General features: G+C 35.1%; 1 protein-coding gene across 6 annotated transcripts in view; it reads right to left on the bottom strand.

Annotated features, from left to right (window-relative positions):
- The window catches only part of DDHD1 (DDHD domain containing 1), a 67,531-nt gene that overhangs the window by 21,815 nt on the left and 20,544 nt on the right, over positions 1-25,172 (bottom strand). For 3 of the 6 annotated variants that reach the window (XM_025295500.3, XM_025295501.3, XM_025295502.3), the window contains 5 exons: positions 18,465-18,566; positions 16,470-16,598; positions 15,277-15,424; positions 11,233-11,339; positions 9,862-9,968 (listed from right to left, as the gene is read on the bottom strand). In XM_025295500.3, the coding sequence (XP_025151285.1) occupies positions 9,862-9,968; positions 11,233-11,339; positions 15,277-15,424; positions 16,470-16,598; positions 18,465-18,566 (593 nt within the window). The remainder of the gene's footprint in view (positions 1-9,861; positions 9,969-11,232; positions 11,340-15,276; positions 15,425-16,469; positions 16,599-18,464; positions 18,567-25,172) is intronic. The other 3 variants (XM_025295504.3, XM_025295506.3, XM_025295507.3) reach the window with 2 other exon arrangements.

The raw sequence follows: 25,172 nt of genomic DNA, 5'->3' as shown, positions 1-25,172 counted from the left end.
GAGTCCCCCTGGAAATTCTCGAGCATCTACCTCCCAAACCAGAGTCTGCCTACTTTCTGCTTTTTGCTTTCACCTACACCTCTGACTTTATGGGGGCTGTCCCCCACTACCTCTCTCTGAAAAAAAGAGTTAGCTTACAGCTCCAGTTAATAATTCCTGGGTGTGACAGTGTTTCAACCTACAAACTCCTTTGGAAATCCTCTAGCCTGCCTGAATGGGTTTTTCCGGCCACATGTGATTGTTCAGAGCCTCCCAACTGTGAGAGGCAGGAGATGTTCTAAACTGCCTAAACACAGATTCCTTTGAGTAGTTAAAAGATTGATTAGAAATTGTATTGGTGAAGGGTTTTTCACTTGTTGGGCCAATGTTTGCTGCTAAGTCTCCATACTCCTTACCTGCTGTGTCCCTGGCAGTGTATTGATTAATAAAATTGGTGTAAGTAGTAGCTTTAATGTTTGTAACCTGGGACCCTTGAGTTAATTCTTTTTCTTGTTATAGCCCACCACACCTTTGCTCTGTAGGAATGCAACTTTAATGCTTTTGGAGGGTGGCTCCTGACCAATCACCTTTAGAGAAATATAAGCTTTCTGAAGAAAGGGTCTTAAAATGTTAACAGCCTCCGGGCCAGAAGATGATGCAAATCACCTAAGCTTTTGCATATGATAAGTTTGCAGGAAGAAAGTCTGGCTTGCTGCATGACTCTACCCTTTCCCCCATTATCCTCTATGCATAACTTAAGGTATAAAAACTACTTTGGAAAATAAAGTGCGGGCCTTGTTCACTGAAACTTGGTCTCCCCATGTCACTCTCTCTCCCAAATTCTAGCTGAGTCTCCATCTGGAGCGCGGAACCCACCATGCTTGCCTCATGCCTGGGCTTCTAAGATCCGACCGGGGAGGCCTCAGTGTCTCCTCTCCTTCGGGAGAACGGAAGGACGCCTGCGGCCTACGTAAGTGGTGCAAACTTCTTGTCTTGAAGTTTTATTGGTCTCCCGCGTAAACCAACAAGCTACTCAGCCTCTTTTCTCCACTGAATTTCCTCACTGAGCTATTCTTATTTCAGCCTCTTTTCTCCACTGAATTTCCTCACTGAGCTATCCTTATTCTATTACTCTTTATATCCTTAATTAAAGTTTAATTAAGCAGTTGTTTCCTGACCCTCGCCTATGCCGTCTCTCCTTCGAATACCCTGGATCAGCTGGGGCTGGACCCCGGCAGGAAGTATCTTAGCCATTTTTCTTTATAAAACTGCTTTCTTTGGAAATTTAGCTTTAATAAATATTACTGAAGTATTCTATGAAGTGAGAAGAACAACGTTCTTTTGTTACTCAAGTTCATTCATACAGGGCCCTGACCTGATTTTTAAGGTAGTCCTCTCCTCTTCCTATCACTGCTTACTACTATTTGGTTATAAACTTCCTGATACTCAACTTCTCATTTCAGTTCTTTTTAATATGTCAGCTGTTATTCAGACATACAAACGTTAATTACTAATTGCTTCCATATCTTGTTATTTTGTTTCAAGAGACAAGTTGCCTCCATTTGGTTCATTGAACATTCTTTAGCAGAATCAAACTGGAAATTATTTGAGCATTCATGCTTGGCTGGGTTGGCAGTGACATGAATGAAGGTGCAATGTTCTGGTTGCTAACCTCACAGACCTCTACTGTACAATACTGAGGTCCTTGTTAAAGCTACTGAAACCATGCACATGGTCTGGAGGGCTTGTTAAATATAGATTGCTAGGTTCCATCCTAGAGTTTCAGATTCAGCAGTTCTGGGGACCACACATTAGTGGTAAATGCCTATAAAAATATCCCAAGACATAGGCTGTAGGTAATTCTAGTCAACAGAATTTAAAAAGTAGGCAGTATGATGTGAAATTACATGCTTTGTTCAAAGGGAGCTATAATGTAATGCTTTGGACTTGGCTTTGATAAGAATATGAACCAACCCTTACAACTTTGTAATTTTCTTAATTTATAATCTACATGAAGGGAGGTACTGAAAAAGCTAATTTTTAAATAAAATACATTTCTTTAAAAGCAACATTTGTTGATAGTGTTTACTTTTGAAGGGCTTGATTTTAAAACCCCTACCATGAAGTCTGCTGCTGCTGCTGCTAAGTTGCTTCAGTCATGTCCGACTCTGTGCGACCCCATAGACTACAGCCCACCAGGCTCCCCCGTCCCTGGGATTCTCCAGGCGAGAACACTGGAGTGGGTTGCCACTTCCTTCTCCAATGTATGAAAGTGAAAAAATAAAGTGAAGTCGCTCAGTCATGTACTCCTAGCGACCCCATGGACTGCAGCCCACCAGGCCCCTCTGTCCATAGGATTTTCCAGGCATGAGAACTAGAAACACCAAAAGATAAATACCTAGGTACTTTGGCAAAAGATAACCCAATCTTTTTGTTTTTTTTAAAATACCACCCACATTAAAATTAAATAGTAAAAAATGGAAAAGATCTACCAGTTCCTCTACCAGTGATTAAGCTATTTCATATTTTAAAAATTTAAAGCGTCACTCATTATACCAATAACTTCCTTAATCTAGCAGTCATAAAAAGTAAATATCCAACAAAGAGAAAGTCTTATTCAACACTAAAGTATTTCACCACGGACTGAAACAGAGAATGTATAGTTTCTGAAGAGCTGATGTTTTCATCTGTTTTAATAATATTCTATGTGACTAGAAACAATCTTTGTGTTTTCTTATTAGAACATATCCAGATATAGTAGAACTTAAAATCTCTGTCTGCAGCTTACACATTTAGGAACATTTGTGGTCAATATATTACAATTTTGAAAGACAACTTATCGTGCAAAACAGCCTTGCACTACCTTTAAATGTCTTTATAAATCATCCACTCAGCAGCAAAAGAAGAAATTCATCTTGATGTTATGTCCAAAAAGTCTACTCTAATTAGGGTTTGTTTTTCCCCTTCTCCTTTCTGATCCATTTATATTTCTCCAGCTAGCATCCCTTTGTGACCAACTATATTCATTTGGGATATCTGAACCAAGATTAATGATATACCCTGTTATCTTAATTTTATTAACTTTATAATATTATCTAATCAATTTAGCTAAACTCTCACACAGAGAAAGCATTAGATGGCTCTTCAAAAGTTTAAAAGTTTCTAACTTTCATAACCATTGCTCAAAAATTAAAATTTATCAAGGAAGTCAACCAAAAAGGAAAAAAAAAATCCAGCAGTTTCAAGAGAGATTCTAAACACCTAAAATATGGCTGAAGAACATAATTAGTCATTTGTCCTTCTCTCTCCTTCAGGAAATTTTAATGAGAAAAAGTAATTTAGAGTTGTAGTCATATATAGCAATTAAACAATTTTCAAACAGCAATGGCAAGATAGGACCATGACAATTCTCTTTTTAGCTCTTCATTTTTAAAAATCCGTTGAAAAGAGAGTTCTGTTGCACCAAAGAGGTAACAGTTCTCTCTGGAGTTTCCATGTTACTTTATTTAGGGTTGAAGAAAAGAGCCAAAGGCTCTCTAATGATGTCTTGATAGATTGGAGTTAGTTCCTTTAAAAAAACAAAAACAAAAATTGGTCCTCAGAAAGTGTGACCTAAAAAGTACTGTTCAGTACATAAAAATTTTCCCCAAAGCACAACTTTTTAGTGCACAATCACTAATTAGGGTCCTCCCATGAGCACTGAAGAAATCTGAGTGAAAAGTGGCCTCAGAGATGATTTAATTCAAACTCCTGTGAAGATAAAAGTCCCTTCAGTAACACCCATGTAAAGGGATGAAGAGCTCAATATCTACCTCAGTGAGTACCTTTATCCAGAAGTGGTCACTTCTATTTAAAAAAAATTTTTTTCCCTCAGTTTTACCAAGATATAATTGAGATATACATTGTTTAAGTTTCAGGTGTACAATGTAATGATTTGATACAGATATATACTGTGAAATGATTAACACAGTAAGTTTAGTTAAAATCCATCAGTTTACATTATCTAGAAGTTTTTTCCTTTTAACACTTCTGTATTTTTAAGGCAACTTCAGTTATTACACAGTTCTTCATTGAGTAATCAAACATGTTCCTTTCCATATTTTCCTTATTTTACTTTCTAGAATTAACAGAGTAAATCTATTCCTTTTTTTAAATGGTAGCCCTTGAAATACATAAAGACAGATATATACTTCATTACAACTTGAAAATCTAAGCTCAAAGAACTGTACTGGAAACTAGATCATAATATCTTTGATCCTCATGACAATTTTGTGTACTAAGTCGCTTCAGTTGTGTCAGACTCTTTGTGACCCTATGGACCCTGTAGCCTACCAGGTTCCTCTGTCCATGGGATGCTCCAGGCAAGAATACTGGAGTGGGTTGCCATGCCCTCCTCCAGCGGAGCTTCCTGACCCAGGGATCTAACCCGTGTCTCCTGCATTGCAGGCGAATTCTTTACTGCTGAGCCATGGGGGAAGCCCCATGACAATCTTTATCAATTGTGTAGTATATGTCCATTTTAAGTGAGGAAGCTGAGAAATTGAGAAATTTTATGTAAGCTAGTTAAGTGGCAGATTTTAAAACTGCATCTATTTGACTACAAAGGCTGAGGAAGAGGAAAAAGGCTCTTGTGCCTATCAAATAAACCTAACAAGGTTCATTCACCAGACAGGCCTTAATCCTACAGAATCTTTGCTGGCTGTTATTTGTCATTACTTTCCTCAGGAAACATACACTATTGAAAAATAATTCAGTCTAGATATTGCCTAACACCAAGGAGTGAAAGTCGCTCAGTCGTGCCTGACTCTTTGCGACCCCATGGACCAAAAAGTTCATGGAATTCTCCAGGCCAGAATACTGGAGTGGTTAGCCTTTCCCTTTTCCAGGGGATCTTCCCAAACCAGGGATTGAACCCAGGTCTCCCGCATTGCAGGCAGATTCTTTACCAACTGAGCTATCAGGGAAGCCCTGCCTAACACCAACCTTGTGCTAAATGAACTTGGATTTGCAGAATCAGCTTTCCTTTTTAAAGAATAAGAACAATTTTTGCCCACTTCTCACTAAGTCTTTTTTATTTTCTTTAATTCTTCACAACAACTTAAGAAATGTTTGTCAAACTTTTCTGATGGTATCACCTGCGGAACTGTCAACAACACAAATTCCCAGGGTCTATCTCGGACCCACTGAGTCAGGATCTCCAGAGAAGGAACCTGCAAAAGTATTTTTTTAGTTTCTTTTTCGTAACTTTTCATTTGGGAGTAATTTCAAATTTATAAAGCGTTGCAAAATAAAAAACTACACAAAGATCTTTCACAGGCTTTATCCAAGATTCACCTAATGTGAACATTTTTCTATTTGCCTTATCATTTGTTCTGTTTCTATTAACACACACACAACTTTTTTGTGACCCATTAAGGACATGTTACGTATTTCATGGTCTTTTACCCCTAAATACTCCAGCGTATATTTCATAACAAGCACAGTGCTGTTATCAAGTTCATAATTCACATTCACATATTTCATCTAATCTAGTCCCATTCAGATTTTGTCAGTTGATCTAATAATATCCTTTGTAGTGTTTCCTCTGATCCAGTACAGTATATAGTTTAGTATGAGAAATTAAAATTAACTATCATGTCTCTCTAATCTTCTCTATCTGAAACATTTTCCACAGCCATTCTTTTCCTTATTATATTAACATTTTAAAATAATACAGTCTCAATTCCTACTTTTAAATTACAACTTCCTCATTTTACATTCATCTGACGTTCCCTTCTAATTGGAATGCTGCATAAATTATGCTCTGTCCTCCTCTGGATGTCCCTTAGAAACAACCCATAAAGGTGTTGCTGGATTTTTCCACTGTATACCTTTCTTTATTTTTTTAAAAGCCATTCTGTTTTTTTCTTTAATTATGGTTTTATTCTAATGAGAGTCAACCAAGATTTTAACCCAGGGAGTGACATGATTTAGTTACTGTTGTTTAAAGGTGTTTTTTTTTCCCTTGGTTGTGCAGCATGTGAGATCTTAAGTTCCCCAACCAGGGATTAAACCCACGTCCCTTGCAGTGAAAACATGGAGTCTTAACCACAAAACTGCCAGGCAAGTCCTTCATTATTTTTAAACTAAAAGCAGTCAAGAGGATACACTTTATGCAAAAACTCTGTTCTGCATCAAACAACTACCCTCATTTTATTTTTTTTAACATAAATTTATTTATTTTAATTGGAGGCTAATTACTTTACAATATTGTATTGGTTTTGCCATACATCAACATGAATCTGCCACAAGTGCACGCATGTTCCCCATCCTGAACCCATACCATCCCTCCCTCCCCATACCATCCCTCTGGGTCATCCCAATGCACCAGCCCCGAGCATCCTGTATCATGCATCGAACCTGGGCTGGCGATTTGTTTCACATATGATATTATACATGTTTCAATGTCATTCTCCCAAATCATCCCACCCTCGCCCTCTCCCACAGAGTCCAAAAGACTGTTCTACACATCTGTGTCTCCTTTGCTGTCTTGCATACATGGTTATCGTTACCATCTTTTAAAATTCCATATATATGCATTAGTATACTGTATTGCGGAGAAGGCAATGGCTCCCCACTCCAGTACTCTTGCCTGGAAAATCCCATGGATGGAGGAGCCTGGTAGGCTTCAGTCCATGGGGTTGCTAAGAGTCAGACACGACTGACGACTTCACTTTCACTTTTCACTCTCATGCATCGGAGAAGGAAATGGCAACCCACTCCAGCGTTCTTGCCTGGAGAATCCCAGGGACGGGGGAGCCTGGTGGGCTGCCATCTCTGGGGTCGCAGAGAGTCGGACACGACTGAAGTGACTTAGCAGCATATGGTATTGGTGTTTTTCTTTCTGGCTTACTTCACTCTGTATAATAGGCTCCAGTTTCATACACCTCATTAGAACTGATTCAAATGTCAACTATCCTCATTTTAGCATTCACTGATGACTTTTGCCCAGTCCTCTCCTGCTTGATCCTATCATGATGGCTGCAAAATGAGACCTTTCCAACTCCAGCTTTCCTTCCACACTTACTAGTAAGCTCTGGGCATTCTACTGTAAGCAAAGGACCTCTCTTCTTCCCAATTTGTTTATCTATTTATAAGCGATAAGGACTTACAAACTTTTCAGTGATTTAAAATTCTTAAGTACATTAACCTTATTATAATTCTATAAAATATACTAATAATTCCTTACAATAAGTAATAGCTGTTTAGTTGCTAAGTCATGTCTGACTCTTTGTGACCCCATGGACTGTATAGCCCACCAGGCTCCTCTGTCCATGGGGTTCCCCAGGCAAGAAGACTGGAGGGGTTGCCATTTCCTTCTCCAGGGAATCTTCCCAAACCAGGGATTGAACCCAAGTCACCTGCATTGCAGGTGGATTCTTTACCACTGAACCACCTGGGAAGCCTACAATAAGTAATAATACTAAATTATTTTGGTGTTCAAATTCTTCCAGATTTGGTCAGTGGGATTTGCTTCTTTAAGTCATTCTATGTCCATGCATCTTGCCTCATCGTTCTTTTGAGCAGTTTTCCACCTTCTGTCAAAACAAGTTCTTCCAGCTTTGACTTGAACCTATCCTGCCCTAGTCCTGGAAGCCATTTTCCCAAGAAACTCTACTTTTTCTTAGTGGGGAGTAACAGTACTAGGCAAAGATCTGGGTGCTAGGTGTGTTCATTAAGTTGGGGTGTCTGCTTCTTAGTCCTTTCAGTGGACAGAGGTAGGAAATACATGCATATATATATGCATAACATGCATAATACATGCATAAACATATATATATATATATGTTTAAACATGTATGCTTAAATATATAGATGTTATCCACATATACCCACTTCTTTTCAAAGTCATAAATTCACATTAATATCCTCAACTCCAATGCCCCCCATGGGGGTATTTTTAACGGGCACAACTGACTGTTCTAAAAAGGTATGTTTCAGAAACACTGCTGAAGATTGCTGATGAATCTCAGACACAAGTTCTCAGTGCTTTTCCATTAAATTCAACTGGATCAAAAAACCAACTAATTTAAAGCCTTGGGTGTTCTCCTTCCATTTCACTTACATTAGCTATCAGTTCCCTTCTCCTACTGAATATCTGTTTTACTCAATTCCATTCTGAGGAGAATATCTTTGAAGATACAAGAGCAAAATAAAAGGTGATCACTTTCTCAGTCATCATTCGCCAGTGGTCAGAGGTTTGAATGTGACAGTTTTCCCTTTTTAGTTTTTCTGGATATTAATGCCAACTTTTAAAAAAGCACGTGCTACTTTTAGAGGACATGACTCAGAGCATGTTAGTCTTGAAGACTCAGGATACCTTCTTAGGGATACTACCAACTGTGTGTGTGTGTATGTGTGTGTACAGTAATATGCTTTCAGCCCTTTTCTTTCCCTTTTCCTTCTCTCACTGGTTTACTTGCAATACTATAGTTCAATACCCACTGTACACTATAAAGGCCTATAAACATGGAAATTATTAGAATTCTACTTCACCGACTAGGCCTTCCTTTTTGATCAGAATTAAGTCCAGAGGATAAGATGGTTGGATGGCATCATCGACTCAAAGGACGTGAGTTTGAGCAAGCTCAGGGAGACAGTGAAGGACAGAGAAGCCTGGAGTGTTGCAGTCTGTGAGGTTGCAAAGAGTCAGCATGACTGAGTGACTGAACAACAAAGTCCAGAAGAGCAGTTCTGCTTACAGGTCTTGTGTGTATGTGCTCAGTTGCTCAGTAATGTCCAATTCTTTGCAATCCCATGGATGGTAGCCTGCCAGGCTCCTCTGACCATGGAATTTTCCAGGAAAGAATACTGGAGCTGGTTGCCATTTCCTATTCCAGGGGATTTTCCTGATCCAGGGATCAAACCTCCATCTCCTGCATTGACAGGTGGATTCTTTATCACTGCACCATCTGAGAAGCCCGAAGCTGCTTTTACTGTTTTCAAATAGATCAAGGCAAACCTTGCCCAATACTGGCAAATTCTATATCCCCAATATGGCAATTGGGGATATAGAAAGAGAAATAAAGAAAAATCCTAAGGGAATGGTAGTTGGAAGAGAAGGAAGCTCCTATGGCAACTAAGCAAACATGCTTCTATAGATATACAAAAGATATCATGGATAAAGTTAGGGAATGAATGTGCATGAACAAAATTCGCAATGGATTGGCTTGGAGCAGCACAGCTGCTCTACTGGTAATTACTCCTTATACTAGTTTCTTCATCCTTCAGATGAAGATACTAATCATACTGACTTCACAGGTAAGAATTAAACAAGTTAATGCATGTTAGGTACTTAATACTGCTATTTCCATGAAACCGAATTCTTTTTCTCTTACCAATGAAGTGACGAATTGCATTCATAGAAATTCTCTCATCCCTCTGATTAAATTTTCACTCCCTCACCCCCTTTAGGGTTTACTTTTGTGATGGATGAGCACCATTACCATTTGAGATCTATACAAATCCACTATAGAAATGATACAATAAAAGTAGGCCTATTATATACAAAACTCTAAGTGTCTAAAACTTTTGTGAGGACAATACTCAAAGATATTAATCAGATCTATGAAAACTGACATATTTTCACAGAGCTATTTTCTAACCAAACTCTCACTTCCAAGATTATCATGTTACAATATTATTATCATGTTACAATATTGTTACCATGTTACAACATTAAGGGTCCCAATGGGCAGCTTAAGACTATCAAATGCACTATGAAATAGAGGCTATAATTTCTCATTTGCTTGTAAAACAAAAGAGAGCATGTTAAAATTCAGGACACACATGCTATCACTCTAAAAAATAACCAATAAGCAACAAGATAATCATGATACTTACTTCATCTCTATACAGTGGGCTAGTATAATACATTATGTCCATTGCACTGCTGTTTAACATATCCCTTAAACCTCGCACTTTGTCTGGAGTAATGGAATCAACAGTGTCTACAAGTTAAAAAAAAAAATGAACTGAGAAGATAATTTTAGGGAAAAAAACAGTGAAAAAAATACATTCCCTCAGTGTTTTATATTAAAGTTTAAATATTCAAGACTACCTTTGAATCTGATGAAACTTACCTTCTTGAAATTTTACTATTTGTTAACTGAAAAATGATGAAGGGTATTTAACTACCACAAACATCAATGTACTTATTGGTGCTGAAAGATTGAAAACATTTCCTTTAAATCAGGAACAAGCTAAGGATCTTTCTTTTTAAATTAAAAAAATTTTATTGATGTTCAGCTGATGTACAATAAGCTTTAGATGAACATAGTAATTCAAAAATTTTAAATGGTTATACTCCATTTAGAGTTATTGTAAAATATTGGCTATTATCCTTGTTTTATACAATGTACCCTTGCAGCTTATTTATTTTATATGCAGTAGTTTGTACTTCTCAATCCCCTTTCTTGTCCCTCTCTTCCTGGTAACCACCTGTTTGTTCTGTTTCTTTTTGTTATATTCACAAGTTTGCTTTTTTTAAAGATTCCATATATAAGTGATATCATATAGTATTTGTCTTTGTCTTATTTCATTTAGCATAATATTCTGCAAGTGCATTCATGTCAGTGCAAATGGCAAAATTTCATTGTTTTTTATGATGTATTGGAGCTTCAGCTTCAGCATCAGTCCTTTCAATGAATATTCAGGACTGATTTCCTTTAGGATGGACTGGTTTGATCTCCTTGCTGTCCAAGAGATTCTCAAGAATCTTCTCCAGCACCACAGTTCAAAAGCATCAACCTAAACATTCTATTTTAATGGTTTTAATATTCAAAGGGCAAAACTTATTGTAAAGATGCATATTTTATGTAATTTCTCTGTGTTAGAGTAAAATTCATCAGCCCAAGGAATGCAGGAATGACAATAAAACAAAAAACCTAAGATTTTATCTTCCAAATACAAGGGAGGAAAATCATCAGGAAGAAACTGTAAGCTCATATGAAATTGTACAACAAATGCTTTAAAAGTATTGACAAGTCATTTTTCTGTCAAAAACTTTAGGGCATTCATGAAAACTGTACTATTAGAGAAATCTATACAGTGGTCCAAAATGATGTTAAGTCAATATAATTACTTATTTTTTTAAAAAATGGATTTTATTTTCCTAAATAATCTAGAACAAAGAGTGAGTATACATCAAGACAAATAAATTAAAAACACTTCATTTCCACTGACTAAATCATTTAATTTTTAAACAAAATGTACCTCCATCAAGAGTAAGTTTTGACCGCCACTCAACAGGCAGAAATTCAACATGTGTTGCATGGTTGGAAAAATGCCTTTCTTCTATTTTTCTTGCAGCCTCTCTCATCCTTAAAAAAACCAAGCCAAAACAAAACTCTATCAGAGCAACTTCACATATGCATTTACATGGTATAAAATGCCTTCAATCATAACACTTCCAAATTGCTTATAACTCTGTCCAATTATGTTTAAATTACTGCTACATTATACAATAGTCTGTAATACTAGACACCTTCATTTCAAAACTGTTTTCTTAAATTTGTCATCTCTGACTGCAAATATTTCAAGATTTGATACTATATTCTAAATAATTATAAGTCTTTAGTGGAGAGAATAATATATAATAAAATACCCTGTGTGTGTGTGTTAAGTCCCTTCAGTCATGTCCGATTCTGTGACCCTATGGACTGTAGCCGGCCAGGCTCCTCTGTCCATGGTATTCTCCTGGCAAGAATACTGGAGTGGACTGCTATGCCCTCCTAATAAAATACCTTACCTCTAAATAATTAGCACATTGTGGCCTGTCTTATTTCATCTATTTCTCCACACAATATAGGTTTTTAAATTCTACTTTGAAAATTAAGGTACAGCAAAATATTTTTTTAAACTTTTGAACTGAGCTCCAAATACAGCCCATGCATTGCAAATGGTAGATGTCTCTTAAGTGTCTTTTAATCTATAGATCCCTCTCTTGCTTTTTTTGGCTTTGTAATTCTTTTTATGTCCTGCAGGGTTTCTCATCTAATTTTTAATGACTGCATCCCCATAGAGTTCCTTAATTAGTGCTTCTTGTTGCCTATTTGGTGGTGAGATACAGGGGTCTTATCAGATTCAAATTCTACTGTTTTGGCTAGACTACCACTCCATATATATATATACATACACACACACATATCTGGTTTTCTCTTTTTCTGGTGATACTAGCAAATGCTGTGATCACTGCTTAGCTCCACTAATTTACTATGGTTGCAAAAAAGTGCTTTTTAAATCTCACTACTCCTTACACTTCAGGAAAGAGAAATTCCCCCACATCAAATACTTGCTTGCTGCTTTGTGATACAATCAAATAGTTTCTGTATGAACTGAGAAAAAGCAGGATAAATGGTTAAGTCTTCTCTTTTATTAACAATTAAATACTGAGTTGTTAAGAGGTTTTATATTTTTTGACATTATTACTAACTCATAGATTTAAAACATATTTGAACTGTTCTAAACCATTGTAGTTATTATCCTTACTGATGCTTAAATCGTTTCCTTTCTGGTCAGTGAGTCTCTTCAAATTTACTTCTGTATTCTTTTAGACATGACCTCGGTAGCTTTTACTTATTTATTTATTTTTAAACAATTCAGTGGCTTTTAGTATCATTAAGTTGTATAACCAACACCACTATCTAAGTTCAGAACACTTCCATTATTCCCATAAGAAACACTCTACCCAGAGTAGTTAAATCCCGTAATTCTTCCCTCTAGGCCCTGACACCATAAATCAACTTTGTCTCCATGAACTTGCCTATTCTGGATTTTTCAGATAAATAACATCTATAATATATGGTCTTTTGTGTCTGGCTTCTTTCACTTAGCATAATGTTTCAAGGTTCATCCATGTTGTATCATGAATCAGATTTTCTTTGCTTTTTAAGGCTGAATGATTCTATTGTATAAATATATCACTTCTGTTTATCCATTCACCAGTAGATGGACATTTAGTTTTTTTGGGGGGGCTATTATAAATAATGCTGCAGTGAATATTAAGAAGTTTTTCTGCAGATACATGCTTTCAATTCTCTTGGGTATACACCTAGAAGTAGAATTGCTGGCTCACATGTTAACTCCACATTTAACTTTTCTGAGGAAAGTGCCAAACTGTTTTCCAAAGCAGCTGTACTATTTTACAATCCCATCAACAACATATGAGGGTTCTTATTTTTTTTTTTACATCCTTGCTAATATTTGCTATTTTCTATTTTTTTGATAAGTTATTGTAGTCAATAGGAAGTGGTATCTCCCTGTGGTTTTGAATTGCAATTCCTTAATGACTGATCTCCTTTAGAATGGACTGGTTGGATGTCCTTGCAGTCCAAGGGACTCTCAAGAGTCTTCTCCAACACCACAGTTCAAAAGCATCAATTCTTCGGCGCTCAGCTTTCTTCCCAGACCAACTCTCACATCCATACACGACCACTGGAAAAACCATAGCCTTGACTAGACGGATCTTTGTTGGCAAAGTAATGTCTCTGCTTTTTAATATGCTGTCTAGGTTGGTCATAACTTTTCCTTCCAAGGAGTAAGCGTCTTTTAATTTCATGGCTGCAATCACCATCTGCAGTGATTTTGGAGCCCAGAAAAATAAAGTCTGACACTGTTTCCCCATCTATTTGCCATGAAGTGATGGCACTGGATGCCATGATCTTAGTTTTCTGAATGTTGAGCTTTAAGCCAACTTTTTCACTCTCCTCTTTCACCTTCATCAAGAGGCTCTTTAGTTCTTCTTCACTTTCTGCCATAAGGGTGATGTCATGGAAAGACGGTAAGTCCAGCAGATCAGATCATGGTCGTGTACAGATTCAGGCAGTTGTAGGTGATACTACCAGTCATTAAAATGCATAGACTAGCAGGGACTTCTGGAAAAAAAGACTAATTTTCTTCTTCCTGAACTCGAATACAAGATGATATAAACCACATCTAGAACCACAGGAGATGTCTGAAAATAGCTAAAAAATGAAGGCGTGTAGAACAGATAGAAACTGGATTCTGATAACTTGTTTGGCAAATCTTAGACTTCTCAGTTTTATGGACTACTAAATCCTCCTTCTGAGTTAAGTTTTCCCTCACTTGTACCCAAAGAAATCAAGCTGGTACCTTTCCAAATATGAATAGCTCCAGAGAGAACATGTTATTAAACCTACTTCTCAGATTCCTTAGGTAACCAAGGAGAAGATTAGCATCTTGCCACAAGAATGTAAATACTGTGGGAAGTACAAATCATCAGAAAAGAAAATCAGAATCAGAGGGAAGAGATCTCTGTAATACAAGCTACAGAGAATGACAAGGATCAGAATGACCTGGCAGTGTCTGACAAAGATTTTTTGTTTTTTTTCAAATTGAACTGTACTTTTAATTTAACCCATAAGCTGGCATTAAAAGGTGTTACAATAAAAAGTAAAATAGAACTCAACATTGTATTATTATAGAGATATTGCTGAGGACATAGTTCCTGGTATCATACAGGATTTGCTTTATCAGGATTCAAGAAACACATTTACTTGAAATTTCAGAACCTGATAAACTGTGTTCTCAACACTTGATTTTTTCTCATCACATTATAAATCTGATCAGATTTTTCTTTATACTGGCTGCAAGTTGAGAGCCAAGTTTGTGGCAGAACCCATAACTCTAAAATTTCCTTTTCACACTGTCCTAAACATTTTTGAAACTCATATATGAACATTCCTTCTCCCAACAACATCTTAACAAGCTTTTAGAATAAAGCTGAATACAAATAACTGAGGTAAATAACCTGCCTAGCATGTTGGCAAAACACCCACTGTTTGTTCTCTGTAAAATTTAGGGTTCAGTTTCCTCTGGTTATAATTAATTGGACAAGTTAAGCTGCTAACTGGCAACTTACACAATTCTTAGCTTTTTCAGAATTATACAGTATTCTCAGTTTCTGCAATGCAGAGATTAACACAGAAACTTAAAACTAGACTTTTTTCTTGCTTTCAACTTTAATGTAAACTTTAATGTAAACTAATAATACATTAAGTAAAAAGGCTTTCTTATCCCTTCGCTTCTCCATGTTAAGAGGGAAAAAAAATCAAATAAATATTATCATCATCACCTAGATATGATCATTCTCAAAATTTGGTCCAAAAGCTTCATCTACAACTGAAACAGAATAGCTGGCACCGGAGAAACATGTGGACTAATGATTAAACTATATTATACCCTGGACAAAAGTTTGGACTCTGACTAGATGGAGAATGTAGTCATCAAAACACTCACATGGCAGTATTTTTGATAATTCTTCCTTGGTCCATTTTCTGTCCAATGCCATGCACAACAAATACGATATGGGTAGTCTGAGAGGGCTTGTCTTCTAATGTCGCTTCTTCTACATAACCTCTATGAAGTCTGGTCCCACTACTTGATGCTGTGGGAAAATTATGGTTCTAAGCTTATTACTTATTACAGAGATAGCATTTTCACTATATTGAAAAAAATAGGGGGGATAAAATTTGTAAGATATAGAATGATTAGCTCTAATAAAAAGGACTGAACTAGACATGACAGTGAAGCCAGAAACAAGGCAAAAAGAAAAAAAGATGAACTGCATATATAAAAATTAAGAACATCTCTGTAAGAAAATATTATGAAGCAAAGATAAAAGAAGAATAACAAATGGGAAAACATCTTGCAAAACATGACACAGAGTAAGTTAATTAAAGAACTTATTAATCAAAAAGTGAAATGAATCATCCAAATAGCAAAATGGGCTAAAGGTGTGATAATCCACAAAACAAATACAACTAATGAACAAATAAATGTGTAAGCACATCTATTATCAAAGAATTTAAAAAGATAGTAAAAAATTATCAGACAGAAAAAATTTTTGAAAAAATATTTTTTGATATGCACTCACATCTTTTCCAGGTATCAGTCCCTCTTTTCTTCCTTTTAGTCAATTTTGTTTTGTTTAAAGATTTGTCTATTCTCAATGCCTCCATTTCTTCAGGTTCTACTTAAACTTCAACTCATGCCCATCTGTCTCTGTCCCAGAAATTCATCTAAGTCACCAATGATCTACATTTCACTAAATCCAAAGAAAAATTTCCAGTCTTCACTTTTCCTGACACTGTTTCAATTGCTTGTCAATTGTCGTTTCAACTGACACAATTTCAACCGCTATGTTTTATTTCACATCACTGCCTCAGGTCTGACTGCTTTTGTGCTTTGAGAAGTAAAAAAACATATTTAATAATCTTGCCAGATCATTTCTTATATATAATTATTTATTAATGAATACACGTCAACTCAGTCACTTTAATAAAAGTTAGTTTAACATGGTAGATACTGTATAAAACTTAATACATATTTAAAATATACTGAAAATAAAACCTGAATTGTCTATTTTAAATATAAGAGAAAAAGTCAGAGTCCCAACATTTTGACAAACTCTAATAATATTTGACAAATACCTTTAGAAAATCCCAGTTTTTGAGTAACTGTTCTTGCAATTTTGGATGTTGTTGCATCACTATAAAGATATACTTCATCCACACTGTGCCAGTCCACGTGGTTTCGACTCAATTTGAAACTATGAATAGCTGTTGCAAAAAGGAAAAATCTGAAGTTCTCCAAGACAAACTTCATTTAAGTGAAAATACACAGATTTTTTTGAATGAATATTTTAACTCAGTTCAACAAAAAACTTTTATTGAAACATATATCGATGTGAAACAAGTCATGGACAGGGACTTTATAAATTATTAAACATGCTATAGGAAAAGGGAACTTGTTAGAACAACATGGAATAAAACTGGCTTAACTACCATAATTTTAACCTCTTTAGGAAATATGCTTTGATTATTAAAGAACTGCTTTCCCAGGTTATGTGATCATTCCTTAGGTCTAAGGGATATATACCTTCATGAAAGTCCTCAGTACCTTTGATATAGAAACTTAAGTTCCATTTTCTTCTGTTGACTTTACTTTTTGTTCTGTGGAAACTACTCAGCATAAGATAAAGCAAGACTCAGGTGAAAAAAAAAATTATCTTTAAACTGGGAAGAGAATAACCTAATTTATTAGAATATAAGGTATTTTGGGAATGGGTATTAAAGCCAATTATCACTGGATACTGCTCACCATAACAGAACCCCAAAGTTGAAAGAGCTTTTAAAAAGAAATCAGTTTTTTCCTACTATTATGTTCAAATTAGTATGGTTATTTCATTTCTGTAATGAGGTATGCTTGGTGAAATGAGATCTAAAGAAAAAAAAAAAAGCCAAACCTATATTCTCTGGGAATAACAAACTCTGTGAGGCAGGGACTATACCTTAATCACTTTGTATCACTACCACCAAACACAGTCCTAGCATACTGTTTGACATGTATCACAAATTTAGTAATGTTTGTGGAAGCAAGAGATTAAGGTAATTCTCAAAACATGTCCACCAATTCATCTTTTGATAATTCTTATAGTCTGAAGGACTTAAACTTTTATCTCTTATATAGAGGTAAGAAAAATTCACATACCTTTATAAAACCAGTCACCTTCAAATCATTGTGCCTAATTTATGTCTTTAAAATACTCTTAAAGCAAAATATTATGTCCCATTATATATAAACACATAGAGGTATAAAGAAAGGGATTAAGTGACTTGCCACAAAACTAGCTAGTGACAGAGTCTGACTCTTCTGTTGAGGATAGAGTCCTGGTGAAGATCTAAGACCATAAGACACTTTTTGTGAAAAGGTATTTCTTACTAGAATACAAAGAAAAGCAAATCCTTGCCAAGAAAATGTATTTTGGAGTTATGGTTAAAAATGCCATTTCAAAAATTTATGAAAAACCAATTTATACCTTCCTGACCTACCAGGACACATTACTACTAACACTGAACACAAGACCAAGATGCAATTAACATAACAAACCTGAATAATACCTTCTCTTGCAAACAAAACAAAACAAAACACAAACCCAGTATAAAAACTCAGTCTTTTAACTAAAAGAACTTTCCATAAATTAAAAAATCTTTTGCAAGAGTTTAAGTTATTTACTTTCCTAAATCTATGTCTGATTCTTAAGTCAGTACTTTAAGCCTTTTAATCCGATGTTTCAAAACTGCATTTTTGTTAAAACAGTTCTGAGCAACATATTCTTAAAACATTAAAACTATAAGACCAAGATATTAACAGTGTTAAGTCAACAAAATTTTGTTTCTCTCTAAACCATTCACATTGTCTTAAAGCATGTTAATATTGGCAAATATCCTATTGCTGAACTATATACATGGTTTGCAAATGTTTATACCACTTATAATTAATACTAACCAAAATAACACACTGGATACATTTCTATAAAACTAATAATTTCTATGCTCTAAGTACAACTGAATGCTATAGATGCAACTGAAAGCTACAAGCCAGGAATATATCTACAAGGAGAAATAAAACTACAATTACTGTACCTTGGGAACGCTTTCGTTTAAGACCTGCTGCATCTGTACTCTCCTTATATCCTCTCCATTTGAACAGAGAAGGGAGGGAGAAGGGAGGGAGGTGGTAGACAACTAAGAAAGCAAAAACACTGAGCTTCAAAGTAAATTTTAAATGAGGTTTACCATTTTGCCTTTTTGTTGTATTAATTTTAAAAAATTAGTTGTATTTGACAAACATTATTCTAAATGCTTTATATAAATTCCAATTAAAAATCAGTGAAGCAAAATATTAGTTTAATAATGTTTATCAAATATATGCTTTTACTTTTACTCAAAGTAAAAAGGCAAATGATATCTAAATATATCAGTTAAAGACACCTACATGATCACCATTTTTAACATCTTTGTATAGATAGAATAAAAAACAAAACACGGTATTTTTCTATGCATAAGAGATTAATAAAACCCCATCTTTACAATACTAAGGTTATTTACTCTCACCAAATTTGTGATTATGACACAGCCAACATCTGATATGCAAATTGAAAATGCAATAAACAATATTAAACATCTAATGCAGCTTTCCTGAGAACATACCATAGTACACATTCTACTAGATGCTTTCCCTCCCTGAAGCATAATAGAGCCTTCCTGTAGAAATATTCTTTTCACAATTCTATTCAACAAAGTTGTTAAAATATTTTCAAAAATGTAAACATGAAACTTTTCAACAAAATTAAACCGAAAGCTCTACTTTGAACTGATTTTTAGTGATAAAATAATGAAAGATTTATTAGTGACAGAATTACAAGAAAAAGTTATTAAAAATGTATGCTGTGACATCTTGTAAGTACAAAACAGACAACCGAGTAAAGCCAGACAGACTTGATATTTGGCAAATCAGTAAATAACCTTAAAGTCAACACTTTCCCTGTCAAATATTGCTAGTTATATATCAACAAATTTCTTCACATTTTAAAATAAGCAATTATTAAAAAAAAATCCACTAAGAATTAAATCTTACAATCAGTTTCTCTACAGTCCAGTTAATGAATCACAGAATCTTTATGATTTAGTTCAAATTTGATTCCCTGGTAGCTCAGCTGGTAAAGAATCCACCTGCAATGCAGGTGACTCTGGTTCGATTCCTGCGTTGGGAAGACCTGCTGGAGAAGGGATAGGCTACCACTCCAGTATTCTTGGGTTTCCCTGGTGGTTCAGCTGGTTAAGAATCCGCCTGCAATGTGGGAGATCTGGGTTCGATCCCTGGGTTGGGAAGATCCCCTGGAGAAGGGAACGGCTACTCACTCCAATATTCTGGCCTGGAGAATTCCATGGACTGTGTATAGTCCATGGGGTCGCAAAGAGTCAAACACAACTGAGCAATTTATATACTTCACACATTTGATTTTCATCCTCACTCTCTTCTACATTAACGTGACATTCAAAGATTAAATAATGCTCAAATACAAAAATACTTAATTCCAACTGTATAGTATTAGAAATTTAAAAAAATTTTATATATAAAGTAAATTTAAAGATACATGTGATAAAGGTAATTGAGAAATGCTTACAAGGCATTTCATAACTTTATATGTAATTAGGTGATTATAAAAAAAGTATAGACAGTAATTACAAGCTGAGTTGTAACATCAGGATTATAAAAATCTTTCGCTGTCACAGAAGGGTGGAAAATGACAACCAAAACAATTTTCTTCACTGAACATATTTCTTCTTTCATGTGCTTTCTGGTCACTTACTAAGGGGTAGATATACCACTTGCAGGAAAAAAAAATCATTAGGAAAAAGCTAACATATCCAAGTAGATCAAATCTGAAATACACTTGAGACATTACTGCTCAAACAAAGCCTAGACTTACAAGTCTACTAGCAAAACTAACAATGCCCTCACTAAGAAATAACTAGAGGGAAACATATGGACCCCCGATCACACTTTAAAATTATGTAAACACTTTCTAAAAGCTAGTCAATATATAAAAATGAAAGCTTTTACCTAAAGGAATACTAATGTAAGGATTAACAACAAGACAAATATCCCAATATACTAAAATCAGAGAAACATATTCAAAACATTTTCACAAAATTACAAACACCCTCATTAACCTTCTTCTCATATTTAATTCTTATTTTCACTTGAAAAGCATTTGCTTTGTTACAACATCCGCATGGAGAGTTTAATTTTTTTCAACCCAACGCAAAGAATTAAGTACCACCGCAAGTAGACACAAAAAGGTGATCCTTTTTGTCCTTTGATCTTTCCAACAAGGATCACTAAAATAAAGTTTTAGTTAAGAATTCTTACATTGTGTTTGTTAGCAAAAGTATGCACAAACTCAAAATACAACTGAAAATTCTAATTAAATGCTAACATTTAATAAAACTTTCCATTTTGTAGTAAAGTCTTACACAGCAAGGAAAAAGATTTTAAGTACTAAGACAGTGTTTTCAATAAATTTCCTTACTATAATTCATGTCTTACAGAAATGTCCTTCATTATATAATTTTGAAAGCAGGGTATCAAAAAGGAGGTTGCTGAAGTATACTACTCCCTAAAATAGAATAACTTTATAACTTTTCCCTTTGCAAAAGCTGGCAACCTGGATAATCTCAACTTCAGGGAAAGGAGATTTGCACATCTCACATCTGCCAACTAGAATGAGAAAACTCCTGTCAATCTTCTTGGATCTCACAGAACTAAATACATACATTTGTAAAAATTGATTAATAATTAAAAGCTAGAAGATAGGAATCCTGTTAGCCACCAAACAGGAAAAGAAAAGCTGGTGAGAAAGGGTTATTACTCCTTCCTTCCTTTTCCGCATTCTCCCCTTATCTCCCCTTCCTGGCCTTAGACTTTGGAAATGATATATTCAGTTTGGGATATCCTTATCCCGCAATAGGATAGGTATATAGACTACATGCCGAATTGTTAAATGCTATAAATCCCTGGGGATCCACCGACACTTGTGCTGTCATAGCATCCCAACTTAGCTTGAACAGTAAAAAGTCTTTTTTTTTTTTTTTAAAACTTTTAGCCTATCTGTGATTTTATATTGAGTCCCTGATAGCTCAGTTGGTAAAGAATCTGCCTGCAATGCAGAAGACCCCCGTTCCATTTCCCATTCCTGGGTTGAGAAGATCTGCTGGAAAAAGAATAGGCTACCCACTCCAGTATTCTTGGGCTTCCCTTGTGGCTCAGCTGGTAAAGACTCTGCCTGCAAAGAGGACCCCTGGGTTCGATCCCTGGGGGAGGGAACGGCTACCCACTCCAGTATTCTGGCTTGGAGAAGTCCATGGACTCTGTAGTTCATGGGGTCCCAAAGAGTAGGACACAACTGAGCAACTTTCACTTTATTTCACTTCATGACTCTTGTAGACACATAAATTGGATTGTGCATTCCAAACAAATCTGTCAATCTCTGCCTTTCAATTGGAATGTTACTTCACTTACATTTACTATAGTTTTTGATATGGTTGAATTTAGGTCTACCATTTCCCATTCATTTTCTTTGTTTTATCTGTATTTATTTCTCCTTTTGTTGTTTCTTTTGTTTTATATATATATATATATATATATATATTTTTTTTTTTTTTTTTTTTACTATTTTAATTTCTCTACTGGCCTTAAGAAAAAAAAATAACATCTTTTTATCATGGAATAATTTTCAACCTACAGAAATGCTGCAAAAATAGTACAGAGAGTTATCACTACCATATATATCCTTCATCCAGCTTCTCCTAATGTTAGCATAACTATACAGTACAATGATCAAAACTAAGAAATTAAGGTTGATATAATACTATCAGCTAAAATACTGACTTTATTCAGAATTTTCCAGCTTTTCTACTAAAGTCCTTCTCTGTCTTTGGATCCAATCCAAGGTACCATGTTCCATTTTGATGCTATGTTCCCTTAGTTTCCTCTAAATTGTGATGAATTCTTTAATCTTTCCTTGTCTTTCATGGCTTTGACACTTAAAAAAAATTTTTTTTTCAGCTTTACTGAGGTACAACTGACAAAATTATAAGAAATTTAAAGTTTACATTATGGTGATTTGATAAACACTATTAAAAGGATCCTGACTCCATCTGGTTAATTATGACCTTAACATTTCCAAAGAACACTAGTGAGTTACTTTGTAAAATGTCCCTCAATTTGAGTTTGTCTGATGTTTTCTTGTAATTGGATTGAGGTTATACAGTTTTTGACCAGAGCAGTTGTAGGACTAATTCATTTAGTTCAACCATTTTTTACTGATTACTGCTTGGATAGATAAATTATAAAATAAGTGAGATACTACTCTAGGACTTTTAAATATTTACAAAGTAACTTATTTGAAGCCCTGCCTTTATTTTATGACTCAAGCACTTCCCTGGTGGCTCAGATGGTAAAGAATCTGCCCGTAAGGCAGGAGACCAGGGTTCAATCCCTGGGTTGGGAAGATCCCCAGAAGGAAATGGTATCCCATTCCAGTATTCTTGCCTGGCAGTTTCACAGACAGAGGAGCCTGGTGGGCTACAGTCCATGGGGTTGCAAAGAATTGGACGTAACTGAGCAACTAACATTAACTCTACAATAACTTTAATCCCCAGTGAACTTCTACCTTTCATTTGTTAGGCTGCCAGATAAATGTATCCTAGCCTAGGAGGTGGGGTTGGAAGAGAATCATTTTTTAACTCAGAGAAAATGAAATTTAAATCACAAAATACGATTATACTTTGGGGGATTTATCTTTCTTTGAAAGATAAATAAGTTATGCTAAACTTCAATCAATTTAATTCAGTGTTTAAGATTAGTAGAATAATTAATAAGAAGATAATAAATACATTCAGTGTATTTGTGTCAATAACTACACTAACCAAGATACAGATAAGGTCAGAAGGAAAAGGAATTAGGATTTTATCTGAATGTCCTTCAAGGAAAGAGGGACTTTCCTTGTGGCTCAGCTGGTGAAGAATCTGCTTTATGCGGAGAGACCTGGGTTTGATCCCTGGGTTGGAAAGATCCCCTGGAGAAGGGAAAGGCTACCCACTCCAGTATTCTGGCCTGGAGAATTCCATCGACTGTATAGTCCATGGGGTCGAAAAGAGCTGGACACGACTGAGCGACTTTCACTTTCACTTCAAGGCAAGAACTCTGTTAAGCTTCTTAGGAATTCCCCAGAGAACTTAAAAAGAGTTCCTGAATAGGCTTTTTTTTAAAATTTTAAATTATTAAATATGACACTTTCTCAGAAAGCCTCATTTGAGTAACTCCACTGCACTGATTGCCAATTCTATATCTCTTTTTCAAGAATGTATAATATGCACTGTCTACTTTGTTATCTTGTCTGTATTCTCTGTAACTGTTCATCTGCAGGCTTTGTCATCCCCAATGGTTTAAAACTCCGTGAAGGACAAAACCCTGTGTTTTTTTTTTTACAAAAGTAATGAGCATAGAACTATTTGCACAAAGAATATTCAAAATCTTCTAGCAATATGAAGAGTCAAGGCTTTACTTAGGTACAATAAGAAAATTTAAGTGGAAAAACTATTTTCCCCCTAAAATTAATAAAATAGGAAATTTCAGAAACTTAAAGGTAAGAAGCAAAATAATCAAAAGATAATACTTTTTTATTTTTGTATTGCAAATTTGAGTTATTTTTCCAACAACCTAGCTTTTTGGACAGCAAATGTTCTTTCCTCAAGACTAGTGATAATTTTCAAATGTACTACAGAATTTCCCATAATCTTCAAAGTCAAAAATCACATTTTAATACATAAACGTATGTTCTGCGTAATACTGAATAACAAAATGGCTGGAAATTCATGACAACAGTACATACAATGAATTGAACTTTGTTGATAATAAAACATCCTGATGTTTTATGTCACAATATATTAAAAAAATCAATTTTTCTTCTAATGAACCTCAAAAGATCATCAATTTGAAAGATTACAGTATCAAAGTGTTCTATACTTTAACAATTTTCTATTATTACTAATTAGAATTTTACCACCCAATCTGTATCTTTAAAGCTATCAAAAAATACAGTAATATCCTAGATTGACAAGCTCAAAGACATGCTGAAAAATTTTCTCATACAAATAAACCATGTTCTTTTATCTGACTTAAATGACTGGCTCATAAAATTAGAGCACTTTGAAGAAAATTTGAGTATGCTGCTCCATTTAACATTTCAGATTCCAAGTAGATGGGATCTAGAGATGAAACAGAGCTAATGACTAACTTTCACAGGGCGAATTAGCAAGTGGAAAAGAAATGCTTTGAATGTAGTATGAGAAAGGGGGAAAAAATACTCATTTTTATTTTTCATACTCATCCTTTTCCCCCTTGAAGCTCTTGGGTTTTTCCCATGCATTAATAGTAAAGAATCTGGGAGTATAAACTGGGTTGTTAAGGTGAATTGCCATTTTTGAGAGAAGACTTAAGGAGAATTAATAGAAAGGAAAAAATCTAGAATTCAGTCTTTTCCAATAGATATGAAATTATGAAAAAAGTTCAGCCTTTCAAATACTATGAAGTAGGTTTTTGTGATTATTTAGAATGGTGATGAGAAGTTCTAAAACATGTCAGTCACCAATAAAAGATCAGACATATACAAAATTTGGTATCTGTGCTTTAATCAAAGTATTGTCTTTATGGCAGTCTTCAGGAATGCTCTGCCTTATAGACACTGAGCTGTTCTTATATACTGATATTTAAGAACCTTGAGC

Source organism: Bubalus bubalis, chromosome 11 (genome assembly GCF_019923935.1).
Source record: "Bubalus bubalis isolate 160015118507 breed Murrah chromosome 11, NDDB_SH_1, whole genome shotgun sequence".
NCBI classification, from domain to species: Eukaryota; Metazoa; Chordata; class Mammalia; order Artiodactyla; family Bovidae; genus Bubalus; species Bubalus bubalis.
This window is presented reverse-complemented; position numbering and strand designations above follow the sequence as displayed.